The 18,099-nt window shown below is 50.1% G+C and overlaps 2 protein-coding genes across 2 annotated transcripts in view; one reads left to right on the forward strand and one right to left on the reverse strand.

Moving 5' to 3' along the window:
• DCAF1 (DDB1 and CUL4 associated factor 1) overlaps positions 1 to 9,420 on the forward strand; it is a 74,967-nt gene extending 65,547 nt beyond the window's left edge. Inside the window, exons 23-24 of the mRNA XM_079712812.1 lie at positions 3,874 to 4,126; positions 8,454 to 9,420. Coding sequence (XP_079568938.1) covers positions 3,874 to 4,126; positions 8,454 to 8,512 — 312 coding nt within the window. The 3' untranslated portion in view covers positions 8,513 to 9,420. The remainder of the gene's footprint in view (positions 1 to 3,873; positions 4,127 to 8,453) is intronic.
• Positions 9,421 to 12,879: 3,459 nt separating this feature from the next.
• Positions 12,880 to 15,945, reverse strand: RBM15B (RNA binding motif protein 15B). The gene has a single exon (XM_079713559.1). The coding sequence runs from the start codon at positions 15,928 to 15,930 to the stop codon at positions 13,252 to 13,254; it is 2,679 nt and encodes an 892-aa protein (XP_079569685.1). The 5' UTR covers positions 15,931 to 15,945; the 3' UTR covers positions 12,880 to 13,251.
• Positions 15,946 to 18,099: the final 2,154 nt, after the last annotated feature.

Below are 18,099 nucleotides of genomic sequence, written 5' to 3' on the forward strand. Positions count from 1 at the left end.
TATCAACAACCCGTGAGGCTAAGTAAACATAGTGTCAGCAGAGTTTGGATCCTGTGAGGCAGCCTGGCTCCAGAGCACATACCATTACCTGCTACACTGGAGTGCTGTGGGCAGAAGCCGGACCTGTCAAGTGTTAGAGGAATAGAAGACAGAGTGAGTGGATGAGTGAGCAAGTGGTGGCTGAGGACTTGGAGGCCAGGAGTAGGGTTCAGGTTACCATTTTTCAAAAGTCTATAGATGGAAGGAGTTTAAAGCCTGTGTAGATTGAGAAGTTGTTAGGTTTGGGGAAGCTGACTCTCTTCAGAGAAGGTAAGAAAGCTAGTGGAGCCAAGTGTGAGGTTGGTTGTGAGTGGAGTGAGCATGAGGAAGGTGCAGCGTGGTAATAAGGACTGGGGGTGGACTGAGGTCCAGAGCGGAAGTGGAGGGCTTTCTTCTTCCTCAGACTATGGTTGAAGTCAGGTTTAGATGTGGTGAGGGGACCAGAGGGCAGCTGAGGGAGCTTATGCCAGTTGACCTGTTCTCTGTACAGGAGAGGAGTGGGTTGATTTATCTGCAGGGGTTTGGGCCTTTGGGTAACCATGAAATTGACTTAAGATGGAACCAAGAAGGGAAGAGTTTTAGAATTTTTTCTGTAGGAGAATTTATTAGTAGTTTAAAACAGCCTGGCCCTGAATTCCTGTTTCTAAGCCCTAAAAGAGAGGTCTTAAGAGAATTTTTAAAAAATCAACATTCCTGGATCCAAAACATTATCTAAATGTTGCTGGAGTTGAATCGGGATTCTAGCAAGATTTGCTTTTTTCATTAAGTAATAATTTTTGGTTTTTTGGACCACTTTTTTGACCACTCATTAGTGGAAGCTTTTATTCTCTAGATATGAAGGAGAGGGCCTCATGTTACTAACAGGTACTTAAACCTGCAAGAATGCTCCTAAAATTGCTTCCTAGACTCTCTTTTGGGTTCAACCACAGAATTAGATTTTACCACAGCACTTTGGATAGATCTTGTGAGCCTCTGTTCTGTTTCATGCTCCACGTTTCAGATTTAAAATTTAGAAAGTGAGTTTATGGCCATATCCATGTGTAACAAAATACATGTTAAACCACTGGTCATTAAATCCAGAGTATAGATGAAGTGATGTGTTTGAGATTCAGGTAGGTCTCCCCTTCCTATTCATTTCCCTTCTCCTATTGTGGTCACATATGTCATCATGGCCTCTGGGATGAATAAATATAAATTATTTCTTCTGCTACAAGATTAAGTAAAAGTAGGCTTCTGGAAGAATTTGGAATGGTATCTGTAGTTCAAACCTTAGACCCTGGTTGACCTATTTTCTAGGATTGCTCTTGACTTTGGAGCTTTTTCTTAGTTCTCCTGGATCAGCTAAGTTTTGATGTTTTTAGAAATGAAGAACAATCTTCCTTAAATTTGCTGGCTAACAGGTGCCTGTTTGAACAGTTTAGCCTTTTACATACTCACTCAACTGTGGGCCTTTAAAAGTTATTCTATCCTGAGACATTGAAAATTTATGTAAATTGCCCAAGTTCATATAGCACGTAATTGGCAGAGCCAGGATTCTAACCCAGGCTTGTTGGATCCCAAAGCCTGGGCATTTTCTCCTATCCCGTACTCCGAAAACAATGATGAGTGTATATATATATAACTGTGTACTAAATTAACTTCAGAATCAAAAATAAAAATAACATTATCTTCATGTAATTATTTCATTCCACAGAGGCTTAAGAAACACAGGGCCCTGGTTACTCTTTTTAATGTGCTTGTTTTTAACTGAGGGAACTTTATTAATTAGAACTAATTTTGGTCAAATCCCTGAAAACGTGTGGAAAAAAGAGGCAAAAGTTGTAATCTGGTAAATACTTTGAATTCTTTCCCTGAATTTTGACTCCTCTCTCCTTCCCCAGTTTTTGTATGAGCTGATGTATTTGTAGGGCCAGAAGCTTGTCTGTGTGTCAGTTTATCGTTACTGCCTCCAGGCATTCTCAGTTCCTTTCCAGTGGGCAGATGCTTAGTAGCTGTCCACGTGGAGGTCATGTGTGGCCAGGCTGTGGAACAGTGGTCTCAGGTTATCATGGCGGTACGTTCACACACATGTGCACACACAAACTCTGGTGTGGACACATACTTATACAGGCATTAGGAATACTGGGTATTTAAAGGGGCCAGTTTTTCCCATGTAGCTGCCAGAAATTGTTGAAAAGTCTAAATCAGTGGGTCAAACAGCAAATCAAAAAGCCTCTAAATAGTGGTTCCAAAATTATCAAAAGTTCATAAAGCAGAGCTACCCTGCTGAATATGAGCCTAGTTTACTTTATAGCTGATGAACACTAGTGGCTGGATAAGCAGTGTTTGGTTTTTAAGTGATTGGCACGTGGCAGCACTTTTTTTTTTTTTTGGCTGTGTTGGGTCTTCGTTGCTGCGCCAAGGCTTTTCCTAGTTGTGGTGAGCGGGGGCTAACTCTTCATTGCAGTGTGCAGGCTTCTCATTGTGGTGGCTTCTGTTGTTGTGGAGCATGGTCTCTAGGCACGCGGGCTTCAGTAGTTGTGGCTCGCAAGCTCAGTAGTTGTGGTGCACAAGTTGCTCCATGGCATGTGGGATCTTCTCGGACCAGGGATCGAACCTGTGTCCCCTGCATTGGCAGGTGGATTCTTAACCACTGTTCCACTGGGGAAGTTCCTTTTTTTTTTTTTTAAAGCACTTCTAAAATGTTTTTAAAGATTTTTTCTGCTTATGTAGGGCTTGTTCTGTCTTGACTTTCATTAGGCTGGTGTGTTAAATGAATTTTATGTTTTATTATTGCAGGAATTAGAATCCTTTTGCTACTGGCAGTCTTGACAGTTGATGTTTGAGCAGGATTAGTGACTGCATGTTGGTCACTTTAACGTGGGAACACCTGTCATCCTTAGGAAAGCAAAGAGGTGTCTTTGTGTCCTCTCTTGCTAGAAGGGAAACAGTTTAGAGGGAACGGAAGGCTGGACAATTTCTCTAGCATACTTTTTTTTTTTTTTTTTCCTGTACGCGGGCCTCTCACTGTTGTGGCCTCTCCCGTTGCAGAGCACAGGCTCCGGACGCGCAGGCTCAGCAGCCATGGCTCACGAGCCCAGCCGCTCCGCGGCATGTGGGATCTTCCCGGACCGGGGCACGAACCCGTGTCCCCTGTATCGGCAGGCAGACTCTCAACCACTGCGCCACCAGGGAAGCCCTAGCATACTTTTTTGGTGTGTGTGTGGCTTGTAACAGAAAATGCAAGTATCTCTTAGTGGTAAAAGTCTATTTTGTTGGACATTCAGATCATTGGATGCTTGTGATAGTACCGTCAGAGGTGCTGACCCACATCCATGGTTATAAATAAGATCAAGGACAAGAATTTGAAGGGCTTAGGAGCTGGTGACTCAACAGCTGTGTTCTTCCTGTTTTACTAAAGCACTGCTTTTTAGATTCCAGGTAGAAGCTTTAGTTCCAGGGCCTCAAGTGATTTCATTTGGTTTGGTTGATACAGGATAGAGAGAAGAGCCCTTTTGGGTTTATTATTAGTTAGAATGTTGATGGCAGAGACCTCTGTGAAGTGTGTTGTCCATTTCCTTGGATAAGGGCTGCATGACCAGTAATGCCTTTGTGGAGTGACCAGTAGTCCTGTCTGAGGAGTGCTTGAGTGTCTTGGGGGACATATATGTGCCCGTCTCAGCCTTCATTGACGAGTCAAGCTGGCCCATGAAGTGTGTGCTAACCTAGATTACCATGCTCTCTACTGACTGTTACCTCCTCTGTCCTTTGGGAAGGAGGAGAGAGACTCCCTGTGTGGCCCACACGGGCTGGGTCTCTGTGTTTGTCCTAATGGACCTCATGCTCTCTTACCAGGAAGAGGAAGAACAGGAGGAAGAAGATGACGATGAAGATGATGACGACACTGATGATTTAGATGAGCTTGACACTGACCAGTTGCTGGAGGCGGAGTTGGAGGAGGATGACAACAATGAGAACGCAGGGGAGGACGGGGACAATGACTATTCTCCCTCTGATGAGGAGCTAGCAAACCTGCTAGAGGAGGGAGAGGACGGAGAAGATGAAGACTCTGATGCAGATGATGAAGTGGAACTCATCCTGGGGGACAGTAAGTCTAGGGCTGACCACGAGGCTGGGCTTGGGTACCTAGGAAAAGGGCCCTTCCCTGTGCCAGCCCAGCCCAGAGGGCAAGCCACACCAGGGTTCTGTGCCCCATAACTAGAGTCACCACCTGGGCCCTTGAGGAAAAGCAGTTTCACATCTCTCATCCTCAGTGCTCCTGTCATGACGACTCTGTAACCAAATGGCTATTATCTCTTTAAAACAGGGGTTGGCAGACTTCTACAAAGGCTGGACAGTAAATAATTTTGGCTTTGTGGGCTGAATGGTCTCTTTTGCAGCTACTCAGCTTTGCCGTTGTAGTGTGAGAGCAGCCAGAGACAAGACATACATTAATGATGTGGCTGTGTTCTAATAAACTTTATTTACAAAAATAGATGGTGGTCTTGGTTTGGCCCATGGGTTGTAGGTTTGTCGACCCCTGCTTCAGAGGATTAGCCTTAGACTGGAGGGCAACAGTGTAGTTCTCCCAAGAGGCAGAGCTGGCATCATCAGATGCAGCTGCTCGTGGGGTGCTGTACCTGCTCTTTTCTAAAGTTGTAAAGAAATAAAAGCCCTCTTGTGGGTTGCAGCCCCTTCCTGCCTGCTTTTGCTTAATCCCTCTTAAAGGCCAGGGGACAGATGTTTCTCTTTGGCTTCTGTTTTGTTCCTTACCCCCAACCCCCCTTTCTTATTCCAAGTTTTGAAGAACAAGCTCCAGTTTTTCCAGTACCTTCCCATTAGAACAGGCTTCTGAAGTCAAGTTGTCCCCTGCCTATACTAACGGACCCTGAGTAAATCACCTAATAGTTCTAAGAGTCTGCGAGCTCTGCTGCTATACTCTGCGTTTTAAGAGGACATATTTGGCAGCATCACTGTGACTTGTGTCACTGTTGACAGACTCATGCTTGCTGTGGTCCTGGTTCTTCCTAGTGCTGCCCTGCCTGACTGGGGAGTAATCACTGTGATATCCAGTCATTTTTCATGTAGCTAACCTGGCCAGCATTCTCACAGCCCAGGTAGGAATTATGCCTAATATGGTAGCCAGTAACCACCTGTGGCCATTAGACTTTTAATTAAATTTAAAATTCAGTCCCTCATTTTCATGTCCACATTTCAAGTGCTCAGTAGCCACATGTGGCTACCATATTGAACAGCACAGATATAGAACATTTACATCATTACAGAAAATGTTATTGTATTGGCCTAAGCTCAGCAAACTCCAAGCCTCTTCAGAGTAGATGCTTGGTTTTTAGTCATTGGTGTTTGGTGGTGGGGGCAGGGGGAGGGAGGGAATGTGTATGTCTGGTAGGAGAGGAGAGGGTGGGTGGCAGTATATATATTTAAGCATATATGTGTAAGATTCTCCTGTTCCACAGTGACCTAAATCCATTTTCTTTGGGATAAATCTTATACGTGCTTCTAGAGGTCAACATCGAAGGCAGTTGGCTTAGGGGACTCTTACGTAAGTCCTCTTGCCAAAGTTGCATTTTGAGGAAGCTCTGTGGGGTGGGAGGGATTGCCTTGTATCTGCCCATCTGCTGTTTGCCAACTTCCATTTTTTCGTACTTGGAGGTTGAGATGATTAATTGAAGGAGGACTTCCTTTGTCCCTAGCAATGGTCAGAGAGCCAGGTAAGAGGGACTTGGGCAAGGGAAACATGACAATATTGATGGGAATAAAAAGGAAAGTTTTACTAAACTTCTTTGTCACCTGTGATACGTGGGCACAAGTTCTGTTTCCCTTCAATTATAAGTAATATAAGGTAGGTTAGGGGAGAGGCTGGTACCCCCGACCTAAGAGTATCACTAATTTTTCCATTCTGTTTGAATATAAATTAATTTTGTATTTGGCCTGTAAAATTACTGCTTCCTTCAGCCTTTTACTGTTTATTCTAGTAAATTCATTCTTTTAAGCCCAAGAGGTAATCTGGCAAACCTAATTCTATCAGAGAATGTTACTTTGGTGGGAATATCAGAGAATGTAACTTGGTGGGAATATTTATGATGTGAAAATGCCATTATAGATGACAAGTTGAGGACATGTCAGTTTGGGCTCTAGAATTGAGGTGGTGGCATGTGCAGCATGTGTACTCTATTGCTTTCTCTGTTTTACAGAGACTGATAGGGGCTCGAAACAGCAGACACAGGGATACACCCTCTGTATCCTTGGTTTGCTGATATTTTGCCTTACACTAATCATCTGGTGTATTAGCTCTTAACCTTTTGGGGTTTATGGAGCCCTTTTAGGATATGATGAAAGCCATCGTAACTATAGAAAACCACACCCACATGCCCTCCATGTAACCTTGCATAGGCCCCAGATCCCAGAGATCCAATGATTGATTTCATATACAGAACCCCAGCCCTAGGAAGAGAAACACCTTGACTCTGAGGTCTTTGTTTCTCTGTTCCAGTCAGTTCTGACCCCCCCTCAAAAGCCTGTATGTTGTAGAGCAACAGGTTAAATAAACATGGTAGGGACTAACACTGACTGCCTTTGCTTCCAGGGCCTTTCAGAGGGAGAGGTCCCCCCCAGGGTCTGAGTTTGGGTCTCTTCAACATTTGGAGGATGAGAAAAGGCCAAGGAAGGTAGAGAAGGGAGTCCTGCCACCTGACCACCAAGAGGGGAATCACTGCCTGACCCCTGAAAGTTCTGTTAAACCCTGTGCCTGACGATTATTTGCTTATGGAAGATTGTGTTCTCCTCCTCCAGCTGCATTTACAGTCCTTAGATGTGATGCAGAGTTGTTAAGATTCTTAATTCTTAGTAGCTCTACAGCTGATGGTTAGACTAGGTCTCAGGCAGGTGGGTCTGGCAATGTTGGTTCATAGATCGCATGAGCACGAGGGGATTCTCTGCGGTCTGCCACGGGCCTTGGACATAGTGCTGTGCCTGAGTCACCCCTTCCCTACTCCCTTCCTCCTGGAGTTTCAGCAAGGAAGCTGATGAGGCTTAGTTTGTGGTTCAGCAGTGTCAGGTATTTGACCTCCATCTTGTTTTCCCCACTCCTCACCAATAAAGTCAAGTCATGCTTGTGCTCTGTTAGACCCAGGAACACTGGTTTTTCCAGCCATCACTTTTGCTTACCTTCAAGACTTCATTTTATCACGGCCATGCTTTTCTTGGTTTTACTTTATCCACTTCAGTTTTCTTCCTAAAGGAGATTGTAGTGAATGGAAGGTTTGGGAACATGCAGTTCTTTGTCAGCTTTCCCCAAGTGGAGTCTCTCAGGTACCTGGGAAAGGGCTGATGAGGGATTCTTTGGAACCAGTGGCTGTCCCTCTCCTCATGGGAACCCCAGGGCCTATGGGCATTTTCAGGGCTCCAGCTCAGGACCTGCTGGCCCATTTCCCTGGGGACCTTGTTAAAATTGTTTCACAGCTTCCTAAGCTGAGAGTGATCAAAATGGGCACTAGAATTTTTCCTTTACCTTCATGGGCACTAAGATTTTTCCTTTACCTTCACTCAGCAAATACTAGAGCTAGGTACTATGTTTCTCTCCGATTTCTGTCATCCACACAGGTGCATCTACCTCACTTTGAGGGTTCTTTCTGTTACCACCTAGTTTCACCTCTTAATGGATCCTTCCAGAGGTGTTCATGTGGTCTGTTCACTCCCTGGAAGGCAGATGGTCAAGCAGAGGGTCAGACACAGTGCCACCTTCCAGGGTGCCATAGCTACTCCCTGCTGGCCTCCAGCCCAGTTTTTCTGGTATTGCTGCAAGCTCTGGCTTGTATCTTTTTGGGAATTTGTTCCCTGCAGATTATATTTAGAAATTTCAGAGGAATGAATCCCAGGTTGACTACCTCTGCTTTTATGAGGTCTTCTGAGAAGAGAGTGGCTGAGGAGCTTAAGAGAAATCTCATCCTTGCTTGGGCTCAGCCTGCCTTTTTAGTGGTACTGGGGGTCAGGCAGGCCTGTGCCCACTGGAGGGACTCCAGAGGCCAAAGGACTACACAGGCTCACTCACTGTTCCTATCAGCCCTGCCCCTTTGCAGCCACTCAAAGCACCATGGGCGAAAGCTTCAGAGGGGCCTTGCCTGGTCCCTTTAGGGCCTTTCAGGCAGGAGGAAGAACCTCTAGGAAGCAAGAGGGTACCATGTCCAGGTCCTTTGAAAGGTAAGCAAGCAAGAGGTCCCAGGAGTAACCATCATTGCCAAAACAGTATATTTTCCAGAGCCAGCTCCGAGGAGTTAATTGACGTTTTCTTCATTCTGGAAACTGGTAATTAACCTTGCTCAGGCATAAATTTATGTGTGTGCAGGTGCTTTCTCCCTGAAAGCTTCCTACAAGCCTCGTGCGTAATCTAGTCTCTCCCTTTCCTTACCTTTCAGCCGACAGCTCTGACAACTCTGATTTGGAAGATGACATCATCTTATCTCTAAATGAGTGAGGAGCCATCACCACGTGGAAGAGATTCTTGGCAGGCGAGAAACTGAGTCAAATGAATTCAGAACATCTTCCCTTCCCTTCTCCCAGGGCTCTTTTAAGGAACTGCATGCCCTGCATTCAGAGGATTATGATTTAGAGTCTCACTGGAATCTGAGAGTCCTTCTAAAAACAATAACCACAAAAAAAAAAAGACAACAGGGATTAGGCCCTATTCTGCTTCCCCCTTCTCCTAGGATGGACATATCTTTCCTCAAGGGGAAAAAAAAAACAACACGTCTCTGGGGTTATTTCACAATATATTTTCTTTGTATAATGTTCTTTACTTAAAGAACAAGAAATAGTTTTTTATAAAACTTAAAAAGAAAAAAAAAAGGCATTTATAACTGAGGGTATGAACTTATATCCACCAGGTCTCTTGTCCCTGCAGTTCATTTTCTATGGAAGAAAATGATGTCTGAATAACAATAGAGGCATTTTTACATACGTATTTAAATGAAAAGGAAAATCGTTTCTTAAATTGATAAGGATTAAGAATATTTTATTATAAATATAATATATGATTTTTTAACCTGTTTTGTTGCCTCATATGCTGTCAGGTTAATTTGTTTTCCTTTGTGCCAGAGGTGGGGAGGAGGTGCTGCTTGTTTGCTGAGTAAATGCCTAGGCTCACCCACCTTCATGGTTTGGGGGGGGCAGCAAGGTCATTGTGGATATTGGTTTTGTGGAGTTGAGGGAACTTAGGATATAAGTTCACTCCTTCTATTTTTCTTTGTGATTCAGTTTTTCAAAAATCTTTTTTTCTTCCCTTTCTCCCCAATGTGGAAAGTACAAATCAAAGGCCTTTTAATGTAAAGTGTATTTATTTTAAAAAAAAATACAAAATAAACTACAAGTCTGTCTTTCTTTGTTTATGGCCTTTCCCTGTTCTCTTTTACCAAAGTGGGGTCTGTCCCTTTCCTTGTAGCTTTAGCCAGGCAATAAAGACGCCTTCCAAGAGAGGCAGCCCAGGACGGGGTGAGAACACGTTCTGCCCAAGTAAAGCACTCTGGGGAGAAAAGCAGCTTAGTCACAGCATCTAACCCTGGTCTGCTGCTCGCCCCGAGGACTGGGCAGGGGGCAGAGGGAGGTGCTCAGGGCACTGTCCACTCTGCACGCATCTCTCTATCCTGGGTTCTGAAGCAAGAAGGCAGCTCCAGAGTAGATTTGGTGGAGCTGGAATGTTTGTTAGGGGTCCTGGAATGTTGTGGAGCAATGAGCTGGCAAAGCTAGGGAGTGAAAGCATTTGGTCATCCCTGTAGTGGGTGACTGACTGACTGTCATTACTGTTTTCTGAAGGGAGTACAACAGTAGACCTGGGCAGTTCTTCAGTTTTGGCAGTTTAGGGGCAGCTAGGGCTTGGTCGGGCTGGGTTTGCAGGTATTTCACAGGCCTCTACAACTGGCCTATGGTTAAACTGTGCTACCACCAGGGAAAGTACCAGGTGCTTTTACCTTTTCACTCACCCCACCCCACCCCACCCCCTTCTTACCCACAATAAATAGGAGACCCTAGTCTCTTTCTTCCTTTGAGTTTGCCCAGTTTCTATCATATAGGTATTTATAGCTAAAGAGACTTTTCTCCCTTTGCTGAGATAAGAGGACAAGTTTGTGAAGTAAATAAGCAAGACAAGACGGCTAACTCACCAGGGGCTGGTGAAGCCCTGCTGGGCTTCGGAGCACCATACAGTTCATCACACACACTGAAGTGGTTGGTCCTGTGTCACACACAGGCACCTCTTGGTCCTCTAGAGAGCAGAGGTCTCAGCTCTTACGTTGCTTCATGCCTCAGCTTAAATGGACTGCTAACACCTAACCAGTAGACTAGTCTGACTGCTGGTGCATTAGAAGAAAACAGGTTAAAAGTCAAGAAGCACTAAACGCATTGTATTCTAGTCATTAACTCAGCAGAGCCACACTCTCCCTGAACTCTGCCAGCAGCTCTTGGGAACACCCACAGGTCTCTCGGGTGGAGATGGGGACCTGCAATAAGAAAGCACATTCCTGTTCAACTTGACAACACGCCCTTAGGGAAGTGCCCTAAGAGGCTAAGGAAACATCAGCTCTTTATCTGCCAGGCAGGGCTCATGATCTCAGTCACTTAGGAAGAAACACATGGAATAGTAGCAAACCACCAATGAGGCAAATTTTGCCTTAGGTTGATTTTTGCCTTTAAGCCACACCTCAGATAGATAGAACCTGAACCCCAGGTGGAGGCACAGGTTGCCTGCAGTTAAATAGTTCTGTCTCTGGGGGCAGCATCATAAATCAACCAGGGCCTTGACCACATGACCTACCATCGCTAGTGCTGGCCAAGGCCTTTCTGAGAGACGTTACAGAAGCTGCTGTCTTAAGAGAGGAAGGAAGGAGTTGAGGGTCCAAGGAGGAGGAGGATGGTCACACGGTGGGAGAACTCTAGTTCAGTTTGGGGCCAGAAAGCACCTATCCCTCAAGAAGGGTGAACAAGGGTTTAAGTATCCTCTCCAGCCAGACTTTCTAGGTTTCTGTCGGGGAAAACTAGGAGGCGTAGTATTCTGGGTCCTGAGCACCCACTCTATGAAGGAACAGCCCAGAGAAGTTTTGGGCTTAATACAGCAAGGCGGCTCCGGCCTGTGACCCAGGCATTTGTTCCTACCTCATCTGCTCTAAACAAGATGAGGCCCATTCCTGCTTCTGGTGGTTCCAACTGCCTGGAATGGTGCAGCTGTGGCCTACTGTGCCTCGCACTGCTTGCTCAGATACCTGGCAGTTGTGGCCAAAACTCAAGTAAAAACAGGCAAATAAACACATTTAACACTTCTTGTATTTGTTACGAAAGTGCTTTTTCTCTCACGAGCACCAGCTGAAGCCTAGTGAGCAGTACTTCCCCAGGCGCCTTCCTTGCCCTGTTTATTTTAAATCTCTAAGGTCTCAAAAAGTCACCTCTTTTACTGTCCTTGTGGAGAGGCATGTATTGTCCATGAGGTCCGCACTGAGCCCCCGCCTCCATCTCACGAACTGTCTCTCTCAACACATCCCAGCTGTCACCTGCGCTGCCTCGTGCCAGCCAGGGTAGTGGACCAGACCTAGAGAGAGGACAGCACGGTCAACAGAATCCCGGAGTTCCTGGTCACTTGGGGGCTCATATCCCTTACTGGAGCTTCTGTTCTCCCTCAGCCTTGACAATGATCCTTTTAAAACATCTAAACCGCCACAAACATTCTGAAAAATAGTGTTTGGGCTGTGCTCTATGGTGACAACTGCTGTGTGACTGATTTCCCTCCCTGGTCCCTGACACTGCTGACTTCATCTGCCAATGCTGGCCATACTGTCTTAGTAGAGATGCGTGGCCACAGAACTTCAAGCCATCTTTCCCTCCCAGCTTGATGCCTCCACATTCCTCCCCGGCTCAGCTTGAATGGATGTGAGCTCTAGCACTGCCCAACACCTCGGCAACTGTGACATTTCCCCACAGAAGCACCTCTCTCCCAGTGGTCCCCACCTTTGCAATATCAGGGCAAGAGGCCTAGGCATAAGTGACTACTTGTACCTGGGAAAGTTATGTCAGTTAACAAGAGCATCTTCCTAACCCACTGTACAACCTCAAAAACTCTTCAGGCCAGGGATTCAGTGTCCCTCACAAAGCTCTAGTGACTGGGCAGAGGCCCCACTCCATTGACACATCAGCCCCGAACAATCAAAGGAAAAGCCAGAATTCACAAACACCGGGAAAGTTTCAAGAATTATCCAAGGAAAGCTGCCTCCCACTCTCCATTCCAGCATTTGGCCTCCACTGTCCCTTGGAGTCCGAGGCAGCTGTCTCCAACTGGGTATCCCTGGGCTGCTGCATTAAGGCTAGAAGGGAGACTGAACAAGAGAAGGAGGCCTCACAGATCCATGGTACCAAGACCCCAATATTGCACTGCTCCTCCCATGACTACAAGACCACACAACTGCTAAGGTCTACGTGCTTTCAAAAAGGCCTGAAGACTAGGTGCTTTGTTCAACAGCTACAGCTCAAACTGATGGACACACACATTGTTTAGGACAAGAAAACAAAAAACTACCACAGCTGCTGGCTGGACTTAGGCTCAACCCCTTCCTGTGCATGGGCTCTGCTCAAGCTGGCATGGCAGGGTCCAAAATGAAACCCACCTGCTCTCAGCCAAGATAAAAAACAAATGTGAGTAAAGTCCTGATTCAGCCCAAAGAGCTGAGGGGCTGAGAACCACCAATGCAGGAGGACTGTGAGATACGCCACTGGTGGAAAGATGACATAGGGCATTTGTGTGCATGCAGCAGGGAAGGCTTCCATCCTTTGAGAAAAAAAACTTGATTAAACCAGGACTCTGAACAGGATTAAAAATCCATCCTCTGACAAAGGCTTTACTGACAACTTTCCATACAGTTAGTCAAAAAATTAAAAAATACAGAACACAGCAGACAGTATCTCATACACTAGAAACCAACATGACAGGAGTCCCTTCTCATTTTTCTCATCACTGTAAAAAAACAAAAACAAACAAACAAAAACAAAAAAAACAAAAAAAAAAACCCCAAACCTAAGAATTTAGTTTTAGTGGGGGAGGACTTTGGTCCCCTACCAAATGAACCGAAATAACGCAGCAGAGAATTCAAACCAAGGGGGTAAGTTTTGGAGTGGGGTGGGGGGGAGGCGGGGGTCAGATCTTAAAATAACTGCTTTTGTGGAAAAGACAGGTTCAAGCTAGGCTGTGTCTCTTACTATAACTATCACCATGTGTTCTTCCTCTAGCTTGCCCAATGTCCTCAGTGCTGACTGGAGGTACTGCTGTGAAAAGTCGCAGGGAGGGAAGGCATAGAGCATGCCCGTGCTGTCTCTGCCCTTGGACCCACCCACTGGCAGGCTGATCACCCCTGCAGCCTGCTTCTGTTTCAAGTAGGAGACCAGGTTCCTGAGAAGCCGCCTCTGTAGGCCTGGCTCCACCGTGGGCATCCCCTCAGTGCCAGGCCCACTGGGGGTCGCCTGTGTGGCTAGGAGCACTGCGTAGCCATTGGGGCTCCCCTGCTTGATGCGTCGTGTGACCTCATCGAGCTTGGGCTGGTCCAGTCGAAGGCGCTGGGCAATCTTCAGCTGGGTCAGCTTACTCCCAGAAGTGTGGTCTTTGAGGAGACTGCTAATAACCCCCTGGTCCCCCTCTAGGATGTGCATAGATGTCGGGAAGCAGCTGTTTTTCAACACTAGTAGCCCATTCCAACCTAGCTGCAGTGTCTGGGCATACTCTGAAAGATTCTTGAGCTTTTTGGTCTCGTGTTTTGGCTCTTCAAGAGGCTTGGGCTCAGCCTCAGTGGTCCGATGATTGCGCTCGCTCTCCCGTGTCTTCTTCCCGTGGGAAGAGTCTGGAGCCTCATGATGGTGGTGGTGGCTCCGCTCCTCAGCCCCATGTCTGCTGTTGCTGAGGGAGTTGCTGCTCGATTCCTTGGTCCCTTCACTGGAATGGTTTTCCTTGCGGCTGCGCTCAGGGGTGCGGTCAGAGCCTCGGTCCACAAGCTGCCCAGCACCCTTTGTCCTGCTCCGTTCCTCATAAGGGGAGTGGGCTGTCCTCCCACGATCACTGGAAAGGCTCCGGCGCTTCCGTCTGTCCTCCCAGGGCTTGGGCAGGCCCCGGTCCCCATCTCCTCCCCAGCGCTCACCACTCCGGCTACGCACTGAGCGGCTGTAGCCCTCGAGGCTGTTTCGGCGGTCAGAGCTTTTACTGGGGCTGGTCCAGTCCCCTTCCAAAAATGTCCGGTCTCGGTCTGAGTACAGGAGGTGTGGGGGGGTCCTATCCCTCACCCGCAGGTCGGCATCCAGGTTTCGGTGCCGGGTGTATCCATCTGGGAGCAGCTCGTAATGCACAGGGAGGGGTGAGGGCTGGTACTGCTGGGGATACCGAGTCTCCTCTGCTTTGGCAAAATCCACCCGCAGCCTGCGGTCTGGACCTCCCAAGGGAAAGCCCCTCATTTTAGCACAGGCGGCCTGGGCTGCGTCCAAGCTTTCGTACTGGATGTAGGCAAAGCTATCTCCTTTGACATGATCAATGGTCCGAATGCTCCCAAAGCGGTCAAACTCCCGGGCCAGAGCCGCCAGTGAGGTGTTAGGTCCCAGGCCACCCACCCAGAGGCGAGTAGTGGGGTTGGCCTTACCATATCCTATCTTAATGGGGTTGCGGCCAATCACCCGACCCGACATGGCCACCTTAGCCCTGTGGGCCATGTCCAGGTTCTGGAATTTGAGGAAGGCATACGCACCGCCCTGACCACGGGCGGGTCTCTTGATGACCACCTCCTCAATGATGCCGTACTTCTCGAAAGCCCGTCGCAGCTCCACCTCTGACACGCTGTGGTCCAGGTTCCCGATGAAGAGGTTGCGCGTGGCCCGCTGGTCGTCCTCAGGCATCAGGTCCTCCTCGCACACCGCCGGGTAGCCATAGGGTCGCCCGCGGTCGTCGTACAGCCCGTAGTAGTCCAGGGCTCGCTCCCGGGATAGTCCTACGGCGGCGGCGGCGGCGGCAGCATCCAGGGCAAAGGCTGCAGCGGCGTGGCGGGCGCGGGGCTCCCGCAGTGGCGGGGCGGCAACCGGGGACAGCGAACGCTGCTTGTACTGGTAGCCGCTATGCAGCGGGAGGTAGCCGAGCGGGTCGGCGGGCGCGGGTGGCCCCGGTGGCGGCGTGGAGGCGGCCGCGCTGCTGCTGCTGCTTCGCCGACTGCTCCCGCCGCCGCCGCCGCGCAGGTACACGGGCTCCACCTTGAGCGGACGGTCGTAGAGCAGCAGCTGGCGGGCCAGGGCGTGCTGGCGGGCCTCGCGCGCGTCCTGCGGGTGCCGGAAGTTCACGTAGGCCACGCGGCCCAGCTCAGGCGTGTGCGACAGGCGCAGACTGATCTCGCCGAAGCGCTTGAACTGGTGGAAGAGCCGGTCCTCGAGGTGCTCGGCGGGCAGCGCGGGACTCAGGCTGCTGATGAGCAGCGTCTTGTATTCGGGTGCGGCTGCTGATGAGCCGGGACCCGCGGGCTCGGCCCCGGGCGGCGGCGGAGGTGGCGGTAGTGGAGATGCGCGGGGCGAAGCGCCCGAAGCGCCCGGGTCCCCCGAGGCCTTGGCACCGCGTCCGCCGCCGGCGGCGCCCGAGCCTGAGGAGCGGCCGCTGCTCGCACGGTGATTCGCGTCCCCGGCGCCGCGGCCGTCGCGATGTCCGCCGCCGCCGCCCCCGCTACCGCGGGGTTTGTCGCGGGCCCGCGTTGGAACTGGGTGCTTGGCGCCGCCCGAGGCCTTGTGCGCCGCCCGCCGCCCGCCCGCCTCCGCCTCCCGTTCGCGCTCCCGCGGCCGCTTGGCCGACGATGACGAGCCGCGCCCGCTCGGGCTCGAGTCTCGCTCGCTCTGCCTCTTCATGGCGCCGGCGCGGCGGGCGGGCGGGCGGCCCGCAGGCCCCTCACAGCGGCGGCGGCGGCGGCTGCCGAGGAGGCAGCGCCCCCGGCACCGCCATCTTGGACAAAAGGACTCGGCGCGGCGGCGGGGCGGGAGCTGCGCCCAGGGCCTGGGCGTCGCGTTATCAAGCTGCGCCGGCCGTGCCACGTGACCCCGAGGTGGGCGGGGCGAGAGCTGCGCCGGCTGCGTCATCGGGTTGCGCCCCCCCGTTCCACGTGACGCCAGGGCAAGTGGGCGAGCGCGACCAGGCTGTGAGCTCTGGTGTCACGGCGCGGCCGGCGTGGACGAGGCTCGGGGCTCCACGGTGATTGGAGACCTCGAAAGAGCCAGCCCAGGCGGCTGCGGGACGTAGGCCTCTGGCTTCTGGCTCCCGGCTCCGGGGCCCGCGCTGATGGCAGCGGCTGTGGCAGCCACTGTCGGCGCGTGGGTCCCAGCGGCTTCTTTACGTGGTATTCCCAACTCCAGGACTAGGCTCGGGTGATCCCCGTGCCCTGCCACGGCATCTCCTGAGTGGGGTCCAGCATGGACAACCCCAAGGACTGAAACACGCCGCTCCCTAGGACCCACGCCCCATATCCCGAGCATCCCCTGCGTTCAGGTTCACCTGCAACAGCGCCCCCCCGCGCCCCGAAAGGCCATGAGGACTACGGCTATGCATGCAGAAGGCGCGACCTGTCTGGGCCCTGGGCACAGAAATCCGAAACCTGCGGTTTCCAGAGTCGGAATAGGCTCCTTGGCGCCACAGGGCCCCACCCTCTGCTCTGGGCATTCGAGCACACAGAGGGCTATAAGGGCAGGGCCATGGAGCGAAGGGCGAAGAGAACGCCAAACCCGGCCGTTACCCATTTTGCCACGCTTACCTCTCCCTGGCCAGTGCCCTTCTGTCCACCTCCATGGTGGTGAGGTGAGGGGGAATCCTGCCCAGATGCCAAGCCCCTTGGGGAAGCTTTCATTCTCCATGGAGAGTTGCTGGAGGCTTCGCAGAACCGGACCCAACTTCAGCCACAGAAACCGTGGAGTGGGGAAGAGCGGACCACAGCTCTTCCCTTCTCCTCCCATGGCCAGAACGCTGTGGGAGGAGCTCCTGCAACAGCGAAGGCAGGTGCAAGAGGAAAGTCTTAGAAGAAACACCTGTTAACATTCCACGCCTCCTTTCACAGATAATCTTGGGGATCAGCTCTAGGGTAGTAGTAGTTGGGCTGTTTTCCCTGCTCACTGTGGCCTGGAGGGCACAAAGGCCACAGGGACAGAGACCTAGGGTGCTAGGCTGAAACAGCTCCATCTCCTAAGACTTCTGGCTCCAGCCATGGATTGTCTTAGCACCTTTAAGGGGGGGCTCAGGATACTTTGTGCTTGTCAGATCTTTTTTTTTTGCTTGTCAGATCTTAACAGCCCATCTAATTCCTCCAAACAGGGAACACTTGGCCTAAGAGACTCGACCTCACTTTCCTCTCAGACATGGTGCTGTAGAGGTGAAAAATGTGGGCCTGGACCTGCTTGCTCCTGCCAGGCACTAGTGGACCCCACAGCAAGCTGAGAGGGCCCTTTACGTAGGCAAAATGAATTTAAGAACTACACAAATGATGTGACCCAAAGACAGAGCAATTCCTTGGAAAGCACTGCTTCTTAGTCCTTCCCTTCAGGTGGTCTCTGCAGGCATGAGGAGCAGAGGTGTCTCCACTGAGTCACAGTTCATGCTGATAACTGGGTTTCCCAAGCACCAACCCCAAAGAGAGCAACTAAAAAACCAGACTCCAGGGACATGCTCTTGGGACCTCAACTGTTAAGGCTTATCTTGGGTAAACAAAGGCAAAAGGCAGCCTCTCATCGGCTCTTTGTACAAACCAACTCCTGCCAGTCTTGCAAAATCCCAATTAGGCACCGGAGACTTAGGACTGACACTAGACCACAAACTCAGATGAGCAAGTAGATGGCCAGATCTGGACACTGATTGGTTGAGGTAGCCAGGCCATCAGCATCTTTAGAAATGTGACAGTACTGAACATATGCAGTTATTGAAGTCTTCGTCACAGAAAAGTGCACTAAACCTCAGTCCTGCTCACAGCCAAGCCCCATGTCAGCCCCTCTCATGTGGGTAAGATAGTCCCTGTGGGCTGGGGTATGAAGCCCAAC

The sequence above is a fragment of the Hyperoodon ampullatus genome (genome assembly GCF_949752795.1).
Source record: "Hyperoodon ampullatus genome assembly, chromosome: 10".
Lineage (NCBI taxonomy): Eukaryota > Metazoa > Chordata > Mammalia > Artiodactyla > Ziphiidae > Hyperoodon > Hyperoodon ampullatus.